The sequence below is a fragment of the Heloderma suspectum genome, chromosome 3, assembly GCF_057233095.1.
Source record: "Heloderma suspectum isolate Gila_16-S chromosome 3, 16-S_ref, whole genome shotgun sequence".
Lineage (NCBI taxonomy): Eukaryota > Metazoa > Chordata > Lepidosauria > Squamata > Helodermatidae > Heloderma > Heloderma suspectum.
The window spans coordinates 224,560,752-224,579,246 of NC_139460.1; the positions used below are offsets into that span (position 1 = coordinate 224,560,752).

Sequence of the window (18,495 nt, forward strand, 5' to 3'; positions counted from 1 at the left end):
CTCTCTCGGGTCCGACATTCCCCCACGTGGATTCAATATGGCTGGGTTCGTGGATCTGAATATTTCCCACTTGCCGGACAAGGAGTCGTTGCAGAAGTTGGTGGAGTCTGCTGCGCACCGTGAGTCCGAAGCGGCGACCGGGTCAGGGTGCGAAGCATCCAGTGCCCTGAATAAGTCCCGAGCCTGGGCGGCCTGGCTGAGAGAGGAGGCGGCTGGCAACTGATTTGCAGGATGTCCCCGTCGCCGTCTAACACCTAAAGCCCCCAGCCTGGCCAAGAGGTCGCGGATTCCCTGTACTGACCATTAAAGTGCCTCGCCTCTTCCTTTCTTTTTTGAAGATAACGAGCCATGATATGCGGGAGGGCGGAAACAAGATGTCTTTCGGCCACTAAAATCAACAAAGAGTCTTGTGGCATATTGAAGACTAAGGGTACAGTCTTATGCATGTTTAGACAGAAAAAAGTCCTACCACTCCCAGCATTCCCCTACAACAAAAGTTATAGGTCTTTTTTCTGTCTAAACATGCATAGGATTGTGCCCTAAGTCATTTATTCTGGCATGAGCTTTAGTACGCTATATAGACCACCTCATCAGATGCATGGAGCATTACTCCCATCTGCAATATGGAAATAGTGATACTAGTCTACCTGTCAAGTTTGTTGTAAGGATTGCTGAAATGATATCTATGGAGCACTTGGAACAATCACAAATTGCTACATAAGTGATAATTGTTATTGCTGTGAACAGCCAGTCAGAACTGAATTGGTCTGGCCTGAATTTCATTCCCATCTACGTGCTTGGGATGGGGAATACTCTGCACATGCTCAGGGGACCACAATCCTTGCATTAGCTTGTTTAAAAAGCTGATTACCATCATAGGAAGGTTGACTGTGATGACATCTGTGAATCTGGCATAGACTAGAATGGTCCTGATATTATCTACTTAATATAGGTGGAGAATGAATATGTGGTAGTGAAGCTTCATAGGCAGGCAATATAGGAAGGATAGAAACAAAACACTGCAGTCTGGGAGCTTTTTATCTACAGAATGTTTTTAGGAATACATTAAGAAACAGTTCATCCCTGCCCCCTTTTCACTGAAAGTGTCTTCTGTGGCAAGATCAAATGAGGCGCTAAGGTGCAAGTGGTTAATTTCTTCTGTGCATATACAAGAGAGAATTCTTTCAGGCTTCTTTTTGTTGGGTACAGGCAAATCCTGATATGCCAGAAATGAACACATTTAGTTTAAACATGTCAGGATTTCTGTTTCCAGTGGAAACAATTGGTCTTAAAATTGTATGTAACATGATCCAGGTTCTTTAATAATTTTTTGTATTTGAAAATAAATATAAGTTGTCCCTAATTTGCCGCTTTCCCCTCTCTGGTAGTCTGTCCCAACCTGGTGCCATCCTGATGTTTTGCCCATCAGCCCCAGCCAGCATAGCCAATGGTTACGAATGCTGTAAGCTGTAGTCCAAAACATCTGGAAGGCAAATAGCTAACTAGTCTATGTAAAAAATATTGAAAGAGTAACTGACAGAACTGTGGGATCAGGTCAAAGGTCCATCTAGTCTAATATTCTTTTTCTGCCAACAGCAGACAGATGTTACTGGGAAGTTCACAGCCCCCCTCCCCCATATATGAAAGCTCAATTCCCCCAAACACGGCTGATGGTTTGTTTGTTTTAATGGTACTATCGATTGAATTGATTTTATTGTGTGCTGTTTTGTTTTGTTTTAGTTGGCTATTCAACAGTAGCAATCAATTATATCGTTGACTATGAAGAGAAGAAAAAGGTAAGGCTCCTTTGAACGAATGCAGGGTGACCTTCCCCAACCTGTTGCTCTGCAAACTACAGTGCCAATTGGCCTGTGGAAGTGTATCGCTTCACATCCTTCATCTTTAGCTGGAGGTGACGGGCCTTGCAGTCCAACACATCCGCAGGGAACGAGGTTGGGAAAGGCCGATCTAGGGACTCATACAAGTGATGGTCTCTATAGGCCATGGACGTTACCTTCCCTACAACAGCACAATGCACTAGTTCCAATCTGACAGCAGTGTTGTGATTGCTGTGCAACCCTAATAGAAAAGTGTGAAGGTCTGAGGCCTGCAGAGGCAAAGAGGAAAAAGGTCAGGCTTAGCAGCCTGGAGTTTTTTTGTTGGGAGGGGGTATCCCTGAGAGGATTCATTCCATTCCCCCAGTTAAGTTTCATATCTTCAGGTTTGAAGCAGTACTTTTGGTTTTGGGGGAGGAGGGTATAAAAAGAGGGAGTTGGAAAGACCAGAGCATCAAGAGTCAGAGTCAGGCAGACCAGAGCCTGAAGAGGGAGCAGGAAGGAGCAGCTTGGAGAAGTCTCTGTATAGCTAGGGTAAAGGAACTTGCGTTTTGCAACTTTTCTTTTCTCCTAATGCCTTTTGTATCACTCAGCTCGGTTGTGATTTGCTTGCTTTAATTTACCAGCAAACTGTTGTGGTTAAATCCCGTGTCTAGAGTGTCAATCACCCCATGTCTACAGCCTAAACCCCATGTTACTGGGAAGGGGAAGTTTAAAAGAAGGAAGGTGAGACTCTTAAGGAGGCAGGAGATCTTTAAGGAGTTGCTCAAGGGGTCCAAGTAATAAAGGGAACCCTGACAAGAAGATAACAGCAGGGGGAGCCTGTTTCTTGCCTTTTTTAAAAAAAGGAAATGGGTGTTGTAGCATCAGGGGAGGGAATGCAGTGCATATCCTTTAAAGGAAAAAGTACACTTTTTTTTAAGGGCTGCATCACAGATGCATGTGGCAAAGCAGATAATTCCTAATGTGTTGCTGAACTAAGAAAAACAAGTATTTTTAAGTGTGCAGATGTGGTGGGAAGATTGTGTCTCAGCTGTTATGTCCTCAAGTCTGTACAGATCTTCCCCTCCACCACCACCACCACCCCAAACATATACTGACTGTGCACAGGGGAATGTGCAGACTGAGCCCCCATGCATTCAGCATTGAGTGCAAAAGGTGCCGATGCGTGTACAGCTGTGCGGGTTCCTTTTATAACAATGATGTGGTAGGGAGCCACCATTCCTTGCTGTGACTGTGGACTTTGTCCATTTTCCCTTCCTCTCTGGTATATTTTTGTATTGAGGTCAGCTGAGGATCTCTGAAGTGCAGACAAAACTTCACAGTTAATCTCGGTGGGGAAGTTCTTTTGAGTATGCAGATTCCATAGCTCTGGTGAAATGAGAGGGGCGGGCAAAGAAAAGGCCCATGGGCCCATCTGAGCACACAAAGGGGTCATGGACATTATGGGCTGAACTCAGCCCCATCCCATGTGTTAAGTGAATATGTGAGGGATGAGCAAGTGAATGGCTGTTATAGCCACTAGTCGATAGGTGCTGATGGCAATTACATCCAAATATGCACACTTATATCACATACGTTCTATGAGTTATACATGAGTTAAAGATAAAGTGCCTTCCAGATATTAGAAGACTCGTTCTGGGGCTTTTAAGAAAACTCTGAAAACCCAGCTTGCTAGATATGTAACCGCAACAGAATGTGTGAATGAGCATGCTAAGCACATTTGAGCCATCAGTACGTATCAGTTCTATTGGTTTTAATGAGAGAAAGATTGGTTTTAATGAGACAAAGATAAGCATGTGCTCAACTTGCTTTGAAATTGTCTAGATTTCAAAGATGTGAAGTCTGCTTGGATTACACCCAGTGTATGACACATGCACAGGAAGACGAAAGGAGAGCTTCCATGGGTCTGAAAACTTACAAAGTCTGTAGAAGCCCTAACTTTCCATGGTTTTGTTAGGATACCCTAATCCAGCCTTCCCCAGCCTGGTGCCCCCCTGCCAGATGTTTTGGACTTCAGCTTCCATCAGCTTCAGCCACTATGGCCAAGGAATTCCATGAGTTGTAGTCCAAAACATCTGGATGGCACCAGGTTGGGATGGCTGCTATAATTGCATGTTTACGTGGATAAGGTGTTAGAAGCAAAAAGCTGATTAAGGCTGCAGTGTATTCCTGTTCACCTCGGAGTAGGCCCCATTAAACTCAGTGAGACTTACTTCTGAGTAAGGATATAGGATTGCTCTGTGTATCACTTCACAACAAAGGCTTAGGTAACCTATTAATCAGAAGCTGTGTAATTTAGGCCTGTCCAGCAATATTACAGCCAGGTTTTTCAATCTGTCCAGCACAGTGTATAAAAATATCTCCGGCTTTGTTTGGTTTTTACTTTACTGTGTGGTTTAAATATAGCTCCATCTGCATTTGCTTACATGCTCCTCATAGCTACTAAACATTTTTGTGATTTTCCAGGAAATTGTCAAACCAATATCTCCCGCGGAATTGTTTCCAACCTTGCCTCTTGTGCAGGTATGTCCAGACACGTTTTGCAACTTGTTCTAAAATGCATATATATTCTGTGAACGTTACTGAGGATGTGATCCTAAGTTCACTTCCTTGAAAGTGAATCCCACTGAATGAGTAAATGTGGCCTAGTCTACACATGCACCAGATATGAGGGGGCAGAAACCTGAACACATTTAGGCTGAAGTTGGGAGGTGCCATTTTTTTTAAATGCTCCCCTGTGTGAAAATTCCCTGCAAATCAAAACCGTCTAAGAGCAAGGTTCTAGACCAGCCTGTTATCTGTTATACTGACTCTCTATTTGTAGGGAGGTATTGTTTTTTGTAAACATGATCACGTTTTAACGTTCTCCTCTTCAGCTCCAGTTGGATGAGGTACATCCGTGCTGCCACCTCATTATCACCCCATTCTGTGGTAGGTTTTGGTCAGGCTTATGTTTGGGACCAGGGTGTAGAACTCTATGTGAATATTTTTCAGACTTGACCCTACCAGGTTAAAGTGACCACAATAGATATTCTGAGTGCGCTGGGTTACATTTCCCCCCCACGCATCTCTACTCAGGAGTAAGCACCATTGAATTCAGTGGGACTTCCTCCCAGGTATGTGTATATAGCAGTATGCCTGCAATTGCACAAACTTTGATCCCAAGACTCAACAAACTTTGATCCCTTGTTCCATCAAGGGAGAGCTGTTCTATCTGCTCCATGCACGCATGCATGCACTTCACCTGGATACCATATATGGTGGCGCAGTTTAGGAGACCCTGCTTAGGGCGGAGACAGCTACTCCCACCAAGGGCAAGTTTTTCTTCTGCTCTGCCCAGCCCCCTGCTTGGGAACTCTTATTAGGAGCCTTGCGGTTCCTCCGCCTCTCCTTTGGCGTTTTTGCTTATTGGTTTTTGCTTTTGAACCTGAGGAAGGATGTGGTTGGGCTTTCAGATTTTTTTTAGTTTGAAAGATTCATTGCAACTTTGTTGCTTTAAATTTGTATTTTACTGTATTGTTGGAATGTTATATTTATATACTTTTGTGAGCCACCTTGGGGGGCTTTTTGGCCATAATGGCAGCACAGAAACAAACTTTTAAAAAAGAAAGAAAATCAGCCCTCCCCTTTCCTTTATTATGGATCGTAGAGGCATTCTCCCAAGAAGGCCCCAGACGCCCCAGTGTGCATGATGGCTTTGTTGGAGTTCTTCTCTTTTGTGCTGCAGCTCCTCTCTCGCATGCTGCAGCTAAGCCGGGGTGTCAAATGTCTTTCAGCCTGATGGCCGGATTCAATTTCTGAGAAGATCTTGGGGCCCGTGTTCCAGTCAAGGCTGGAGCCAAAGGCAAAAGGGGATGAGGCCAAAGGCAAACAGGGTGGGAGCAAAAATACCAGCATGTTTTAGTTAAAGCTAAGGAGAGGCACTGCAACCTTTTAGAAATTGCAACCTTTTAGAAAGGGGCTGGGTGGGGGCGGGGAGAGAAAGCTGAAAGGCCAGGAAACCAACAAACGAGCGGTGGTTGAGGGAAAGGGGTAGGGCTATTTGGGGAACCCCGGAGAGCTGGATCAGGGGACCCCAGGTGGGCAGGATTTGGCCTGTGGGCCTGACTTTCAACTCCCCTGAACCAAGGCCTAGTTTATCCAGGATGTGGGCCGCATGAAGTTCCCTTTCCCACAGAAGCTTTCCAGGTGTGACCACATTTAAATGCATTTGCCCAACGATTGAACATGACCAGGCATCCATGGAAAGCCTATGCAAGTCATTACAATCTGGACCAAAGCCAAAGCAAATACAGGTGAGCCACGGCCGTGCACAAGCAAGGAACTCTTCCGGAGCCTTTGCTGCTGCTTCCCTGAGAGGCGTTCAGTAGCCCTGGGCCTGTGAATGGATGAGTGGAGCTGGCACTCTGGAATCATTAGTCCCTGTACTCAGTTCATCGCATGGCCCCTCTTCACCATTTGTTGACCAGGACCTTTAGGGGTGGCCCACAAGCTAATCCTGCTCGCTCATCCCCATGAGCTGCCTCTGTGTAATGCGGAGAGAGGCGAGAAGCTGTGAAACAGGAAGTGTGGGTCAGATTTGGAAGCACAAGGGAGAGGTGCGATCAAAGGCATGATGTGCGCTTGTGAGCAAGGAGAAAGAAGCAAAGCAGGTAGCAGAGTTGCTCAATTTATTTCATCTATTCATTGCATTTATATTCTGCCTTTCCTCCAAGAAGCCCAAGGTGGCATACATGATCCTCCTCGTCTCCGTTTTATCCTCACAACAGCCCTGTGAGGTAGGTTAGGCTGAATGCCAGTGACCCGCCCAAAGTCATCCAATGAGCTTCATGGCCAAGTGGGGACTAGAACCAGGATCTCCTGCGTCCCAGTCCTATGGTCTTAACCACTACACCACACTGGCTGATGCAATTCAATGCAACTCTCCACTTAGTTGCAACTTAAGGGTTGTTCCTTGGTGGGGGAGTCTTTAGTAGCGGGCCTTCCACAAGTACATGCTCAACATCTAGCAGGGAAAATCAATTGACTTTCTAGAGGAGGAAAAAAGTCCTTGAATTGTTAGAGGCTCTGTGTAAGGGCCAGTTACGTGAATGTGAGCAGTGCAGTTATGATCCTTTTGTCTAACTGAAAATAGATCTCGGTTGCCAACACCTCTTATGAACTGAAGAAGGGCAAAGATACATTTTGCTTCTGTGGCGACAAGAGGGTTTGTGTAGGCACCAATTTTGAACGCCATGCTGTTCTTCAGTTGTAAGTTAATGATGAGTAGGAGGCATGTTGCCTAGGTTTCTGCTTCACTCCTTTCCTCATTGTCTCTTCTTTACAGGGGAAATCCAAGCCAATTAGGATTTTATCGCGGCTAACACTTGTTGTTTCTGATCCATCACATTGCAATATTCTAGTAAGTTTATAATGCACTTCACAAGCAGTTTTGTTTCATGGTAAAAATAGTGGCTTAGGATCAGTTGTGCTTCATTGTAATAGATGACAGCTGAGGGGCTACTTCCAGAGTATAGTGCTGATCTGTGGAACTCTTTTCCACCAGAGGTAGGAATGGCCCAAAATGCATAATTTTGTTGTTATTTTTAAAGGTCTAATCGTATCTGCAGAAGATAAAAATACCCATGCATTTCACTAATGATGCTCCAAAATTGGCAGTGCTGGTAGTGGATAGCGGTCAACAGAGCACCTCTGCCACTCTTGCAAATGCCCACAAAAGTTACTAGCCCAGAAACGAATTTTATTACTCCATCCGCTAATGCATCTGTTAGTTATTTGTGGCACAAATGACATACTGGCAATCTGAAGGAAACAAAACCCACAAGCTGCCACACCTAGTCATTTGGTGGCATTTACTTGTCCCAGGCAAATTTCCAGGTCAACTCTGTGCTGTGCTACACCCCTTGAAGCAGCTGCATCTAGCTACTGTTGGAGACATGATCGTGGGATTGATTGGCCAACATACTGGAAGACGCTTGCAGAAATTTCGATCTCTTGCTCGTTTCTCTTGCTGGGATGCCCATGAGTAGATCTTGCATTGTGGAGAGACACCCTCCTGTTCCCCATTTTAAGTCCTAGTAAGAACTTAATTTTAAAAAAATTACTTGGTGCAATTAATGATATGAACTCTTGCAAAGATACCGTTCCTTTATTTTAGGAGCAAGCAAATTATTCCACACGCTTGAAGGATGCTATAATCTGTGGGACAATAGCTTGTGCGCAGATACATTTCCACAGGCCTTTTAAGGATGCCACACCCAACAAAAGACCTGTGGAAGTATGTCTAAATACTCAGAGTACTCAGTGCAGGTGAAGTACACTATAATTTGCTTGCTCCTAAAATAAGGGATGGTATTTTTGCAAGAGCTCATATAATCAATGACACCAAATAGTTTCTGGCAGATTTATGGCTGGCTGGGGAATGCTGGGGGTTGTAGGACTTTTTTCTTTCTAAACATGCATAGGATTGCACCCTTATTTCCTTTTGTCTAATGCTACCATTTATAACTTACTCCATTCACTACTGAAGCTGTAGCAACTGAATGAGGCTGGTGTCTCCTTCATCCAGATGAATTTCCGAACAAGGTATAGATCAACAAGACCTCTTTAATGCATAACCCAAAATATTCAACATCTCCAACTTCTCTCAGAATCCTATGATGAACTTTCAGTCAAAATATGTGAAAGTCCCTAATATGGGAACTTTCCTTTTTATTAGTGGTGCTTGAGTAATCATCAGCACATAACCATTATATTTTCAACCTCTTCTTGCATGGGCTCAAAACTAATATGCTCTGGGTGTATTTTGAAGAATTTAAATCCTCTTAAGAATTCTCTTAAGAGTCTATGTTCTGCTCAGAATTATTTGAAAGGTCGCATATCGGCTTCTACAGCTTCAGTAGCAAACGGAATGAGTTACAAATATTGTCTATAGAATTGTTGTTTGACCATGATGGGCACATTATACCACATGAGTACAAAAATTCCTTCTTCCTTTTAATATGGTTGGTCTGATCAAGGTCTCCTATGTTGTGCTTTGTTTCTCCTTGCACCTAGAGAGCAACGTCAACAAACATAAAATTTTACGATATCTTTGCTGTATTTCCTAAGAATGGGAAACTCTTTCATGTAAGTTGGAGTGTGTGTGTGTGTGTGTGTGTGCGTGCGTGCGTGTGTGTGTGTGTGTGTGTATATATATATAGAGAGGGAGAGAGAGAGAGAGAGAGATATTTCAGAGAATGTGAATTGGAATGTACTAGGTGCAATGCGATATTGCAATAGTAATGAAAGAAATAGTACTGGTGATAGCAAATACCCCTCTGTGTTATTTTTTCCTATACTATAACTACTGCAGTGGAGTAAATCTGTCATTTTGCAGAGCGGTGATTGACACCCAAGGATATTGCCTGAAGTGAAGCAACTTTCCCCAAGACCCTTCCGAATTATTGACTTGATAGAAATGTTTTAAACATAAGCTGTACCCACCAGATGGTGCTGTTGCCTCTGCTAAGGAAGGCAGATGTGAAATGATAAGGAAAATGCGCAGGCAGTCGTTGAGCATTCTTCCCAGCTCCCCTTCACCCCAAAGGTTCATTATTCTCTATGTATGGCCTTCTCCATCCTGGCGGCCTCCAGATGTGTTGGCTACAACCCCCGCCATTCCAGCCAGCATGACCATTGGCCATGTGGTGGATGTTTCAAGAATAGAATTAGTCATGCTTTTTTCCTGTCTGTAAAGTTGGTTCGGGGGGTGAGCCTCTGGGGGGCCTTAAGCCAGGTGCTCCATCTCACCCTCTTATCTACTGTGTGCTGATAATACTGTCCTACCTTGTGTGTGAAGCTCAAAGAACCCTCCCTGCCAATAAATGCTATTTTTTATATATATTATGAGAAGGGGCTGCACCCTTTCCAAATTCTCTCCAGCCTATCTTTAGTTAGATTTCTGTCTTACTTTCTCTTGCCCCTGGTGATAAGACTTCCTGCTCATAGTTCTGGGGCTCCTTCACAGGGTTTGAGGTTTATTCCTAGCACCACTACCACCCCTGCCTGCACCAGGGTGTTTTGAAGAGAAACCTTCCTCATTGTCTGGCTCTGGAATTATTGCCTCCCACCTCCCAGTAATTGAAAGTACTGACAGCTGGCTTTGGCATTTCATGTGCCTGTTGTGCAGTCTGTGAGATACTGTGCAGCAGAGGCTGGTTTGATGAACATCGTTCTGCTTTGACCCAACCAAGCGGGAAGCCATGCTACTGTGTAGTTCCAAAAGAATATCCTAGCTCTACAGCAGGGGTGCTGAACCTCAGGCCTGGGGCCCCATTCCGGCCCTCCAGGATTCCCCAAATGGCCGTTCCCCCTCTCCCCAGCCACCAATCATTTGGTAGTGTCCTGTCTTCTGTGCATTTTCCCCCATTCTAAAAAGCTGAAGTGCCTGTCCTGAGGCGTAGTTACTGGCAGTCAGAGCTTTAAGTAAAATAAGCTGGTAGTTTGGCCCTGCCCCGTTTGCATTCAGCTCCGCCCCTTGCCTCTGGCCCCACCGCCTTTTGCATTTGGCCCTGCCCAACAGTGGAATGCAATCCCACAAAGCTTCTCTGACACTGAATTCAGCCCTCCGGCTGAAAGAGGTTCGACTTCCTGGCCTACAGCCCAGTAGTTAAACCCCCAACTCTTTATAGTAGAACTTGACTCTCTGACATGAGGGTCATTCCCCACCAATGATAATTACTTTCCTGTGAGCAGTTTTGCTGCAGGGCAGCACAATGCTAGTACGTGTGGGAGAACATCCAGCCACTGGAGGCTGGTGGCTCTGATGACAGTGGGGTGGAGAATCCACTCCAGGTTTCAATCAGAACCAGTCAGAGTTCTAAAGGAGCTATCCAAGGTGCTTCCGCAGAACCAGACTGAAACCTGGAGACTGAAACCTCCACCCCGCTGTCATCAGAGCCACCAGCCTCCACTACATCTGGTGTATATATTTATACATGGGAAAGTATTTCCACAAGGGACTCCTTCAAAAAAAAAAGTTACAATCTGCTTTCAAATTTGTGATGCAGGCAGCTTGCACAACCTTGGATGTAGACCTTGTGTGCATCAACGTAACAGAAAAGCTACCTTTCTACATCAAGAGACCATCTGTTAATGTGGTAAGATGGCCTGAAAATTAGTACTCTGTCCTGACATTTTTCTTTTCTTGTTTGTTTTGCTTTTCTCCTTCTTTTTCCTTGCCAGTTATCAGCTTTAGCTTCTTTGGAGGAGCATGTCGGGGGGGGGTGGGGTGTCTGTGCACTTAGAGTACTTTTCTGTTGTCCTTCCCTAAATCGGCGCCTTCCATATGTTGGCCTACAACTCCAATCACCCCCAGCCAGGGTGACCCTTGGCCATGCTGACTAGGGATGATGGCCGTTGCAGTCCCAACACGTCTGGAGGGCACTGGGTTCAGGAAGACCGTTGCAACTTATGTCCAGCTACAAGTTTCCAGTGCTTGTATGAAATTGGGGCCATAGGACGACAGCCCCTTTTCCTGCATCCTTGATTTGGTTATGGGCTGGTACAGAAGAGTGGGAGCTCGTTTGGCTGGCTGGTAAAGAGCAGTCTTGGCCCTAGCTCTCCTCAGAGCTTGGGTCAGAGATGAGGGATGTGAATAAGTAACTAGGCCTCAAGCCTGCCTTCCCCTCACCACTCAAAGAATTGCTAAGAACCAGAACAACCTGGTTCTGGCCCGGTTTGTGCTGTGGGATGACTTGTAACCCAAGTGGGTGTGCCCCTCTTCCATGGGCCTAGCCTGGCCTGCTTTCCTAGGAAAAGATGCTCCCAGCCCCCAATACACACAGTAGCATGCCAGCTCAGTCACCATATTATAACATTTTCAACAAAGTCATCCTCCACTGAGAGCCACACTATACAGAGTAGCATGTAGCTGAGGGTTCACTTTTCTTTACTCTAGTGTAAGTGTGAGGGGTGATTCTGATTGGGACCACCACACACTGGTGGGGGAGGATTAAACTTTCCCCTCCATACACAGTTTGCATCCTGAAATCTTCCCCACAGCAGAGCGGGGGGGGGGGGGGGTAGCAAAAGAAAAAAGTCTCCATTGGCATCAATTGAGGTTGTTTCTTTGTTTTTCTCTGCTTTTGCTCTACGTTAAAAAAAAAAAAGTTCAACTTGCACACCTGTGGCGTTGCAGGTGGCTGGTAGGGACTCGGAAATCCAAGTGCATCAGTGTGGAATACCGTGTCTTTTTGTGTCGGGTGTGTCTGGGGGAGGCAGTCTATTTTTCTAGAACAGGGACTCCCTCCCCCAGGTTGCCTCTGTTGTACTGCAGAGACAAGAAAGGAAAACACATCAATAATAAACAATAGCTGCACGCCTTAACTGTGTCACTCCCTTCAGCTCAGGTTGATTCTTTTTCTTTCATGTGAAGGCAATAGATCGAGGCATATACTTTGAACTCCTTTATGTGCCTGCCATCAAAGACTCCACCATGAGAAGGTACACGGTTTCAAATGCGCTCAGCCTGATGCAGATCTGCCGTGGGAAGGTGAGGCTGGGAATGGCTGCGTTTGCTGCACGTCTTTCCTCCTGGGTCTGTCTTAAGCATAAGCAGCTTGAACCTTTTTTTTTTTTGGTCTGGAGTGATCATGATAAATTATTTTTGTCTGCAAACGTGGTCTGCGTTCAATAGGACTAATCTGTTTCTAATGAAGATGGAAACATTTTCCTTGCCGTTTCTCAGCCTGTACCTGGAAAGCTGTATCAGTCCGGGAGGAGATCAAGCGCTGTGCGCAGCTATGTCTGCTGCGGAACAGATGGTTGGTGCCGTCACCTTTGACGGTACTGATTGCTGGTGAGGAGGATTTGGATCTGTCCTTCTGCCACCCCCTCAACCAACTTTCCCCAACCTGTGGCCCTCCAGATGTGTTGGACCGCAACTCCCATAATCCCAGCCAGCTTGACCGTGGGAATTATGGTAGTTGCAGTCCAACACATTTGGTGAGTGCCAAGTTGGAGAAGGTGGCCCTAAGTGGTGTTCTAGCCACACTGAAGTGCTGTTTGGGTCTTGAAGGAGGAGTTTCCAGGAAGAGGATACTTTTCCACCTTCTCCTGCTGGTAGAAAGAAACTTCAGCCCTTCCTTTCAATAACTGTAACTTTAAAAACTGGTGCCTAAGTTTACATGTTTTTCTCCTCCCTCCTCATACAAGAACATAGGAAGCTGACTGATACTGAGTCAGACCTGGGGTGCATCTAGCCCAGTACTGTTGACACTGATTGGCAGTAACTCTGGGGTTTCAGGCAGGAGATTTCCAGCCCTACCTGGACATGTCGGGGATTGAACCTGGGACCTTTTGCATGCAAAGCAGGCAGTCTGCTGCTGAGCTATGGTGCCTCCACAGTCTCATCTTCCTTTTGTGTCATGTCTTTTAGTGTATGAGACTGAAGACTCCTTTAAAAACTGATCTCTAAGCCATTCTTGGGAATCTTTTTGGCTGAAGGGGTGGGGGTGAAAATGCTTTAAAAATTAAATATGTGGTGTGGGGAGGATTCTAGAAAGTCCCCCCACCACCACTTCCTGAAAATGCCATGTATAGGTCAGGGAGGGGAGTATTTTAGCCTCATGGGGTATATTGCGCTCGCGCACGTGCGTGCACACACACACACTCACACACCCTAATCCAGACCTTCAGGATGCTATAAGTTCTTAAGGACCTTCCCCATTACTTTATTCTTCAGTGGACACCCCAGACAGTCTGTGGAAGCCACTAAGCATGGGGCCTCGTTATGCTGTTGTTGCCAGGGTGAGGACCCCTTTCCTCTTCTTTTGTACTGGCAGACTGATACTTTTCTGCACTGTTGGGGAGTCCCTGAATATGCTGGCAGTCCTATCTTCCTTGCATTTGTCCCTGTGTCTCTCCTCAGCTGATAGGCACCAGGCCACCCACATTCAGCACTGGAATGGGATGATCATGCAAGCTACAACACCAAACGAGAACGGAGAATTCCCACGGTGCACGGGGCAATGGCGCCTCAGGTGTACGGAGGAGATGGAAGTGGATCCATACTGAAAGATCAGTTCCGTTCTTGTCCCCGTTGCCAGGAATGCCACCCACTCTCGGGCTGTGTCTAGCTCTCTCGGGCCCTACCTGCATTGTTTGTGTTGAATGGTGACGGAATGCCCATTCCTAACAGCAGACCTCTGTAAATCAGTACTGTGGCACGCTCTTCACGGTGGAGGCTGGCGGTTCTGATGTCATTGGAGCCGTGAATCTGTTCTGGGTTTCGGTCAGAACGCTAAAGGAACTATCCAAGGTGCAGAGCAAAACATCGTGGATAGCTCCTTTGGCGTTCTGACTGGTGCTGGGTGAAACCTGGAGCGGATTCACCGCCTCACTAACGTCGGCACCACCAGCCCCCACTGAATCCACTCACGGTGGCCTCATCTGTCCCGGCATGTTGCTGTTATTCCTAGAAATGTGTTTGTCGTTATGATAGTGGCCTCTCCTGCTATTAAAATGAAGAAATAAGCGAGGGAGTTGGAAGTGGTCAAGGAAGCAAGCCTCGGTGCCTGCATTTCGAGACACAAATGGAGTCTCAAGCAGCTGCTTCCATCTTAAGCATCATCAGAACTGGGTTTATGTCTGGGCTTCACAGTACTGCAGGATGAGGTATTCAGGGTAGCATTCAGCTTCCTAAACATCTAGGCTTTTCTTTAAAACCAATGTATTCCATCAGCAAGCGAATGGAGCAGGCAGGAAAAGGTTAACTCCTTCTTTTCCTGGAAGGCGGAGTCAAACATTTAAATAACTTCCCAGCCTTCCAGGGAAAGGGGAAGTTAACCCTTTCCTGCCTGCTTCACTCAGAGTCCAGTTTCCTGTTCTGTAGCTCTTACAGGCAGATGTGAGATCACTGAGATCTGAGTGGGGGCGCTGAATAGGATTTCTAGTGAATGGGGCCCTGCTCGCTGGGGATGATGGGAGCTGTAGTCCAACATCTCTGGAGGGCACCAGGTAGGGGCAGGCTCAGCGAAAGCAAAAGAGACGTCTGCCTTGTTCATTACTTCCCTTTTTATCGATAGCGGATGCCGTGATTACAGTCAAGCATAGCATGAGGCAGGATATGGCTGAAGTTTAATTAAATAAAATATGCAAATCCTTTAGTTTTGCATAATTTAGATTGCAGAGTTCAGATTCTCTTGGTGTAGAACTTCGAGAACGTGTTTTATTTATTTGTTACATTTACATTCTACCATTCCACTGTGAAGCTGTAGGCAGCATACACGAGTCTCCCTCTCACCCCAGCTTTCCATGTTATCCCTGCAGCAGCCCTCTTAGGCTGGGAGACAGGGACCAGCCCAAGCTCAGCCAGGGAGCTGCATCCCGCGCCGAGATTTGAACTCTCGCCTCCCAGGTTCCGCTCCAGCGTTCTAATTCAGCCTCCCCCCACCTGTGCCATCCAGATGCTTTAGAGCACAGCTCCCATCACCCCCTGACCATTGCCCAAGCTGCCTGGGGCTGGTGGGAGTTGGTCCCGCACATATCTGGATGGCACCAGGTTGAGGGAGGCTGCACAGCACCCTGGCTGATCATGGCTCTGTCCCAGCATCTTGAGTGGTTTTCCCCAACCTGGGGGTTAGACTACAATTCTCAGCATTCCTGGCCATCCCAGCTGGGGCTGTTGGGAGAGGAGAAAGAATGCATTCAGCAACGTTCACTCAGACTGGCTGGATTTTTATCTCCCCAGGATAAATAACTCTTGCCTTATTTCCCAGGATAAATAACTCTTGCCTTATTTCCTAGAATATAATTCTATCCAGTGGAGCAGAAATGGTAAGAGTGTATATGTGTGTGTGAGTGTGTGTGTGTGTTCTGTAAGGATTAATAGATGCTTGAAATGCATGCTTCATTTTAAATTATCCCCGGTATTTATCTCTTGTTAACAAAGCACCATTTGCGCACATACCTCTGCCTGCACGCTCCATTCTGATGGCACACTTATAGACAGCCTGTGGGCTGCATGCGGCCCTCGCAGGGCTTGCATGCCGCCTGTGTGGGTGGGCAAGTTGCTCTGCCGCCCCCAACGGGGTGTGCAGGGAGAGACATCCGTGCCTGCCTCCTCTCTACCCCATAGAACGTGCTTCCCCCCCTCCTCCACCAGCCCCGAACAGCGCAATCCCTCCCTGCCTTTCTCCATCCCAGCAGGGAGAGCCTTTGGCAGCCAGGAGCGTGCTGGCTGTCCCCAGTGCAACCCCAGTTTTCAAAGGGATTGCGGTGTCTGGGGAGGGGTGGTTTTAACCTCCCTGCCCCCACATGCTGAAAAGTGCGGGGAAGCAAGAGTGAGTTTCTCTGTGTCTGGAAGTAGGAAAAGTGTGTGTGTGTGTGTGAGAGAGAGGGGGGCGTGGGAGGTGAAAGGCTGTGTGTGTGCATCCCTAGAGCCTTCACTGCATGCAGCCCTTGGGGCCAAAGGAGGTTCCCCACCGCAGTGATAGCAGAATGTCCCAAATTGATTCATTTATATAAACCCCTGGCCATCTGGTGATACAAATAATTGTAACGTGCAACCTGGCAACATTAAAATCAATGCTGGGAAGTGGATTGCGCTCCTAGCCTCCAAGTTTTGACTGTGCAGCCATTGTGCAATGCCCTAACCCTGGAGAATACAATTACATATTTATTGCTTAGCATCTGTATGTATAATGGCTTTGTTCTGGTTTCTGCTCTAGCCTCTCCAATTGCGAGGTCCATATGATGTGGCTAACTTGTATCCTTTACAAGTGTGTGTGTTAAGACAGTTAAAGCTCCCCCCCCCCCTTTGTGGTCACTTTGTTCTAGCCTCTCCTGCTGAGGAGTAAACTGTCAGCTATAGAACGTTGGCAAATGGCACCAATTCTGTGAGAGAAGTGAAAGGTCAGTTTGGGGAGAAAACTGCACACAGAGCCTAGAGACAGGAGGAACAAAGTGCAGATGGCAGGAGACTAGGCTGCAATAGTGCTAGGAGGTTAGCAAAGCTGGCTGAAGGAAATGGAGGAGACTGAATAAGCAGTGATCAGAAAAAGTGAGGATTTATCCAAAGGCAGCCTTCCCCAACCAAGTACCCCATGTGTTGGACTGCAACACCTATCATCCCCATGTCCATTGACTGTAGTGGTTGGGGATGATGGGTGTTGTAGCCCAACACATCTGGAGAGTGCCAGGTTGGGGAAGGCTGGCATATAGAGGGAGGACTGTGAACCATTTAGTTCAAGGATACAGCAAGGTCAAATAGGTAGTCTGGGATTGGGAATGGCAATGGATTTCACTTTTAAAACAATATATGATCCATACTCGAACATAATGGTGAAAAACAAAAATTCAACACACAATATTCCTATAATAGTGGAAAAGGGCTGTCAACTAACAGAATGCATTCCAATAAAATTTAAGAAGTTTTCACTCTGTATCAGACTTCTTGATACTACTTACCCCTGGATAAACCCAGGTAGACCAGGTTAATTTGCTCAAAATCACAAAGCTCTACAATTTAGGGATTATTTTTCCTGTTCCAGGACTTGGCGTATAATGTCCTAGCACAGAGGTTGGCAGTAGAGGTGCCCACCTGATGTTTGGGACTACACATCCCACTAGCCATAGCCAGCATGGCCAATGGCTGGACTATGGAAGTTGTAGTCCAAAACATCTGTAGGGCACCAGGTTGCCTAACCCTGCCCTAGCAGCTACAAATGTGTGCAATAGCAAGAGGCTCGACTATAAGGGTCTAAATATTGATTCAGTTCCGATGCTGGGTTGGTGGATAAAAGCACTAAATGAACAAAAAGATCTTAACCACCCACCAAACATCAGAACGGAATCAATATCAGATGCCTGTGGCCAGAAAAGGAGCTCATGGGCTGAAATTGTTCTGCAAAATTCAGTGCCATGCCCACCTGAAATGAAAGTATTATTCTAACGTACAGCTTTGTCAGGCAGGTTCTTCTGAACTCTCCCCCAGGGAACTTAGGTAAAAGAGAAGCGATCACCCATGGCTGAGTTCGGATTGGCATGTGTGTGTTAAGCTGGCTCGGCTTCCAAGCACAGCTCTCTGCCCCTTGGTACCACAGATGCTCTTATTGATTGATAAAGAAATGGAGCCTTGCCGCGCCTTGAACCTGTGTTGCGGCCCTCCTTGCGTGTGGAGATCCTTAACGGAAGTGCCAGAGGGTGGCTGTTTGGCCTGTCAGAAAGCAACGCCAAGGCAGCGGTTTCAACAAATGGCCGAGCAGCTCTGCTTCATGGAGGTGAGACAGAACGGTTCAGCTGTGCTTGGCTCAGCCTCTCAGAGTAAATACTGTTCATCGTAAACATTGTAGCATAGGTGGCACCTGGGGTGGGGAAGGAGGGAACACATGCACATGGCCTGAGTAGCTGATCCCCATAAATCCTTCTTGTTTTGCTGGGGGGGGGGGGGGTTAAGGGTGATGTAAATGGTTATTGTATATGGATATGTTTCATATGCTCTTTTTTTCTTTTTCTCTCTCTCTTTTGTGGTCTCTCCCCCCACCCCGGTTTTTTGTTTTGTTATTGTTATTTTTGCAAATAAAAATTTAAAATAAACTAAATAAATTATCTTTTAGAAGTAGCTCATCTCCACATCCGATTGCTGAACGCCTGTGTTTACTGTGTTTACTGAAGG

General features: G+C 46.3%; 1 protein-coding gene across 3 annotated transcripts in view; it reads left to right on the forward strand.

Annotated features, from left to right (window-relative positions):
• The window catches only part of RPP30 (ribonuclease P/MRP subunit p30), a 25,173-nt gene continuing 6,678 nt past the window's right edge, over nt 1–18,495 (forward strand). The window contains exons 1-11 of one of the 3 annotated variants that reach the window (XM_084845799.1): nt 1–119; nt 1,741–1,796; nt 4,305–4,361; nt 4,715–4,769; nt 7,165–7,239; nt 8,895–8,966; nt 10,889–10,978; nt 12,256–12,372; nt 15,627–15,656; nt 16,550–16,587; nt 18,021–18,100. In XM_084845799.1, coding sequence (XP_084701925.1) covers nt 1,780–1,796; nt 4,305–4,361; nt 4,715–4,769; nt 7,165–7,239; nt 8,895–8,966; nt 10,889–10,978; nt 12,256–12,372; nt 15,627–15,656; nt 16,550–16,587; nt 18,021–18,100 — 631 coding nt within the window. In that variant the 5' untranslated portion in view covers nt 1–119; nt 1,741–1,779. Of the gene's footprint in view, nt 120–206; nt 294–1,740; nt 1,797–4,304; nt 4,362–4,714; nt 4,770–7,164; nt 7,240–8,894; nt 8,967–10,888; nt 10,979–12,255; nt 12,373–15,626; nt 15,657–16,549; nt 16,588–18,020; nt 18,101–18,495 lie in introns of those variants that run through there. The other 2 variants (XM_084845800.1, XM_084845798.1) reach the window with 2 other exon arrangements.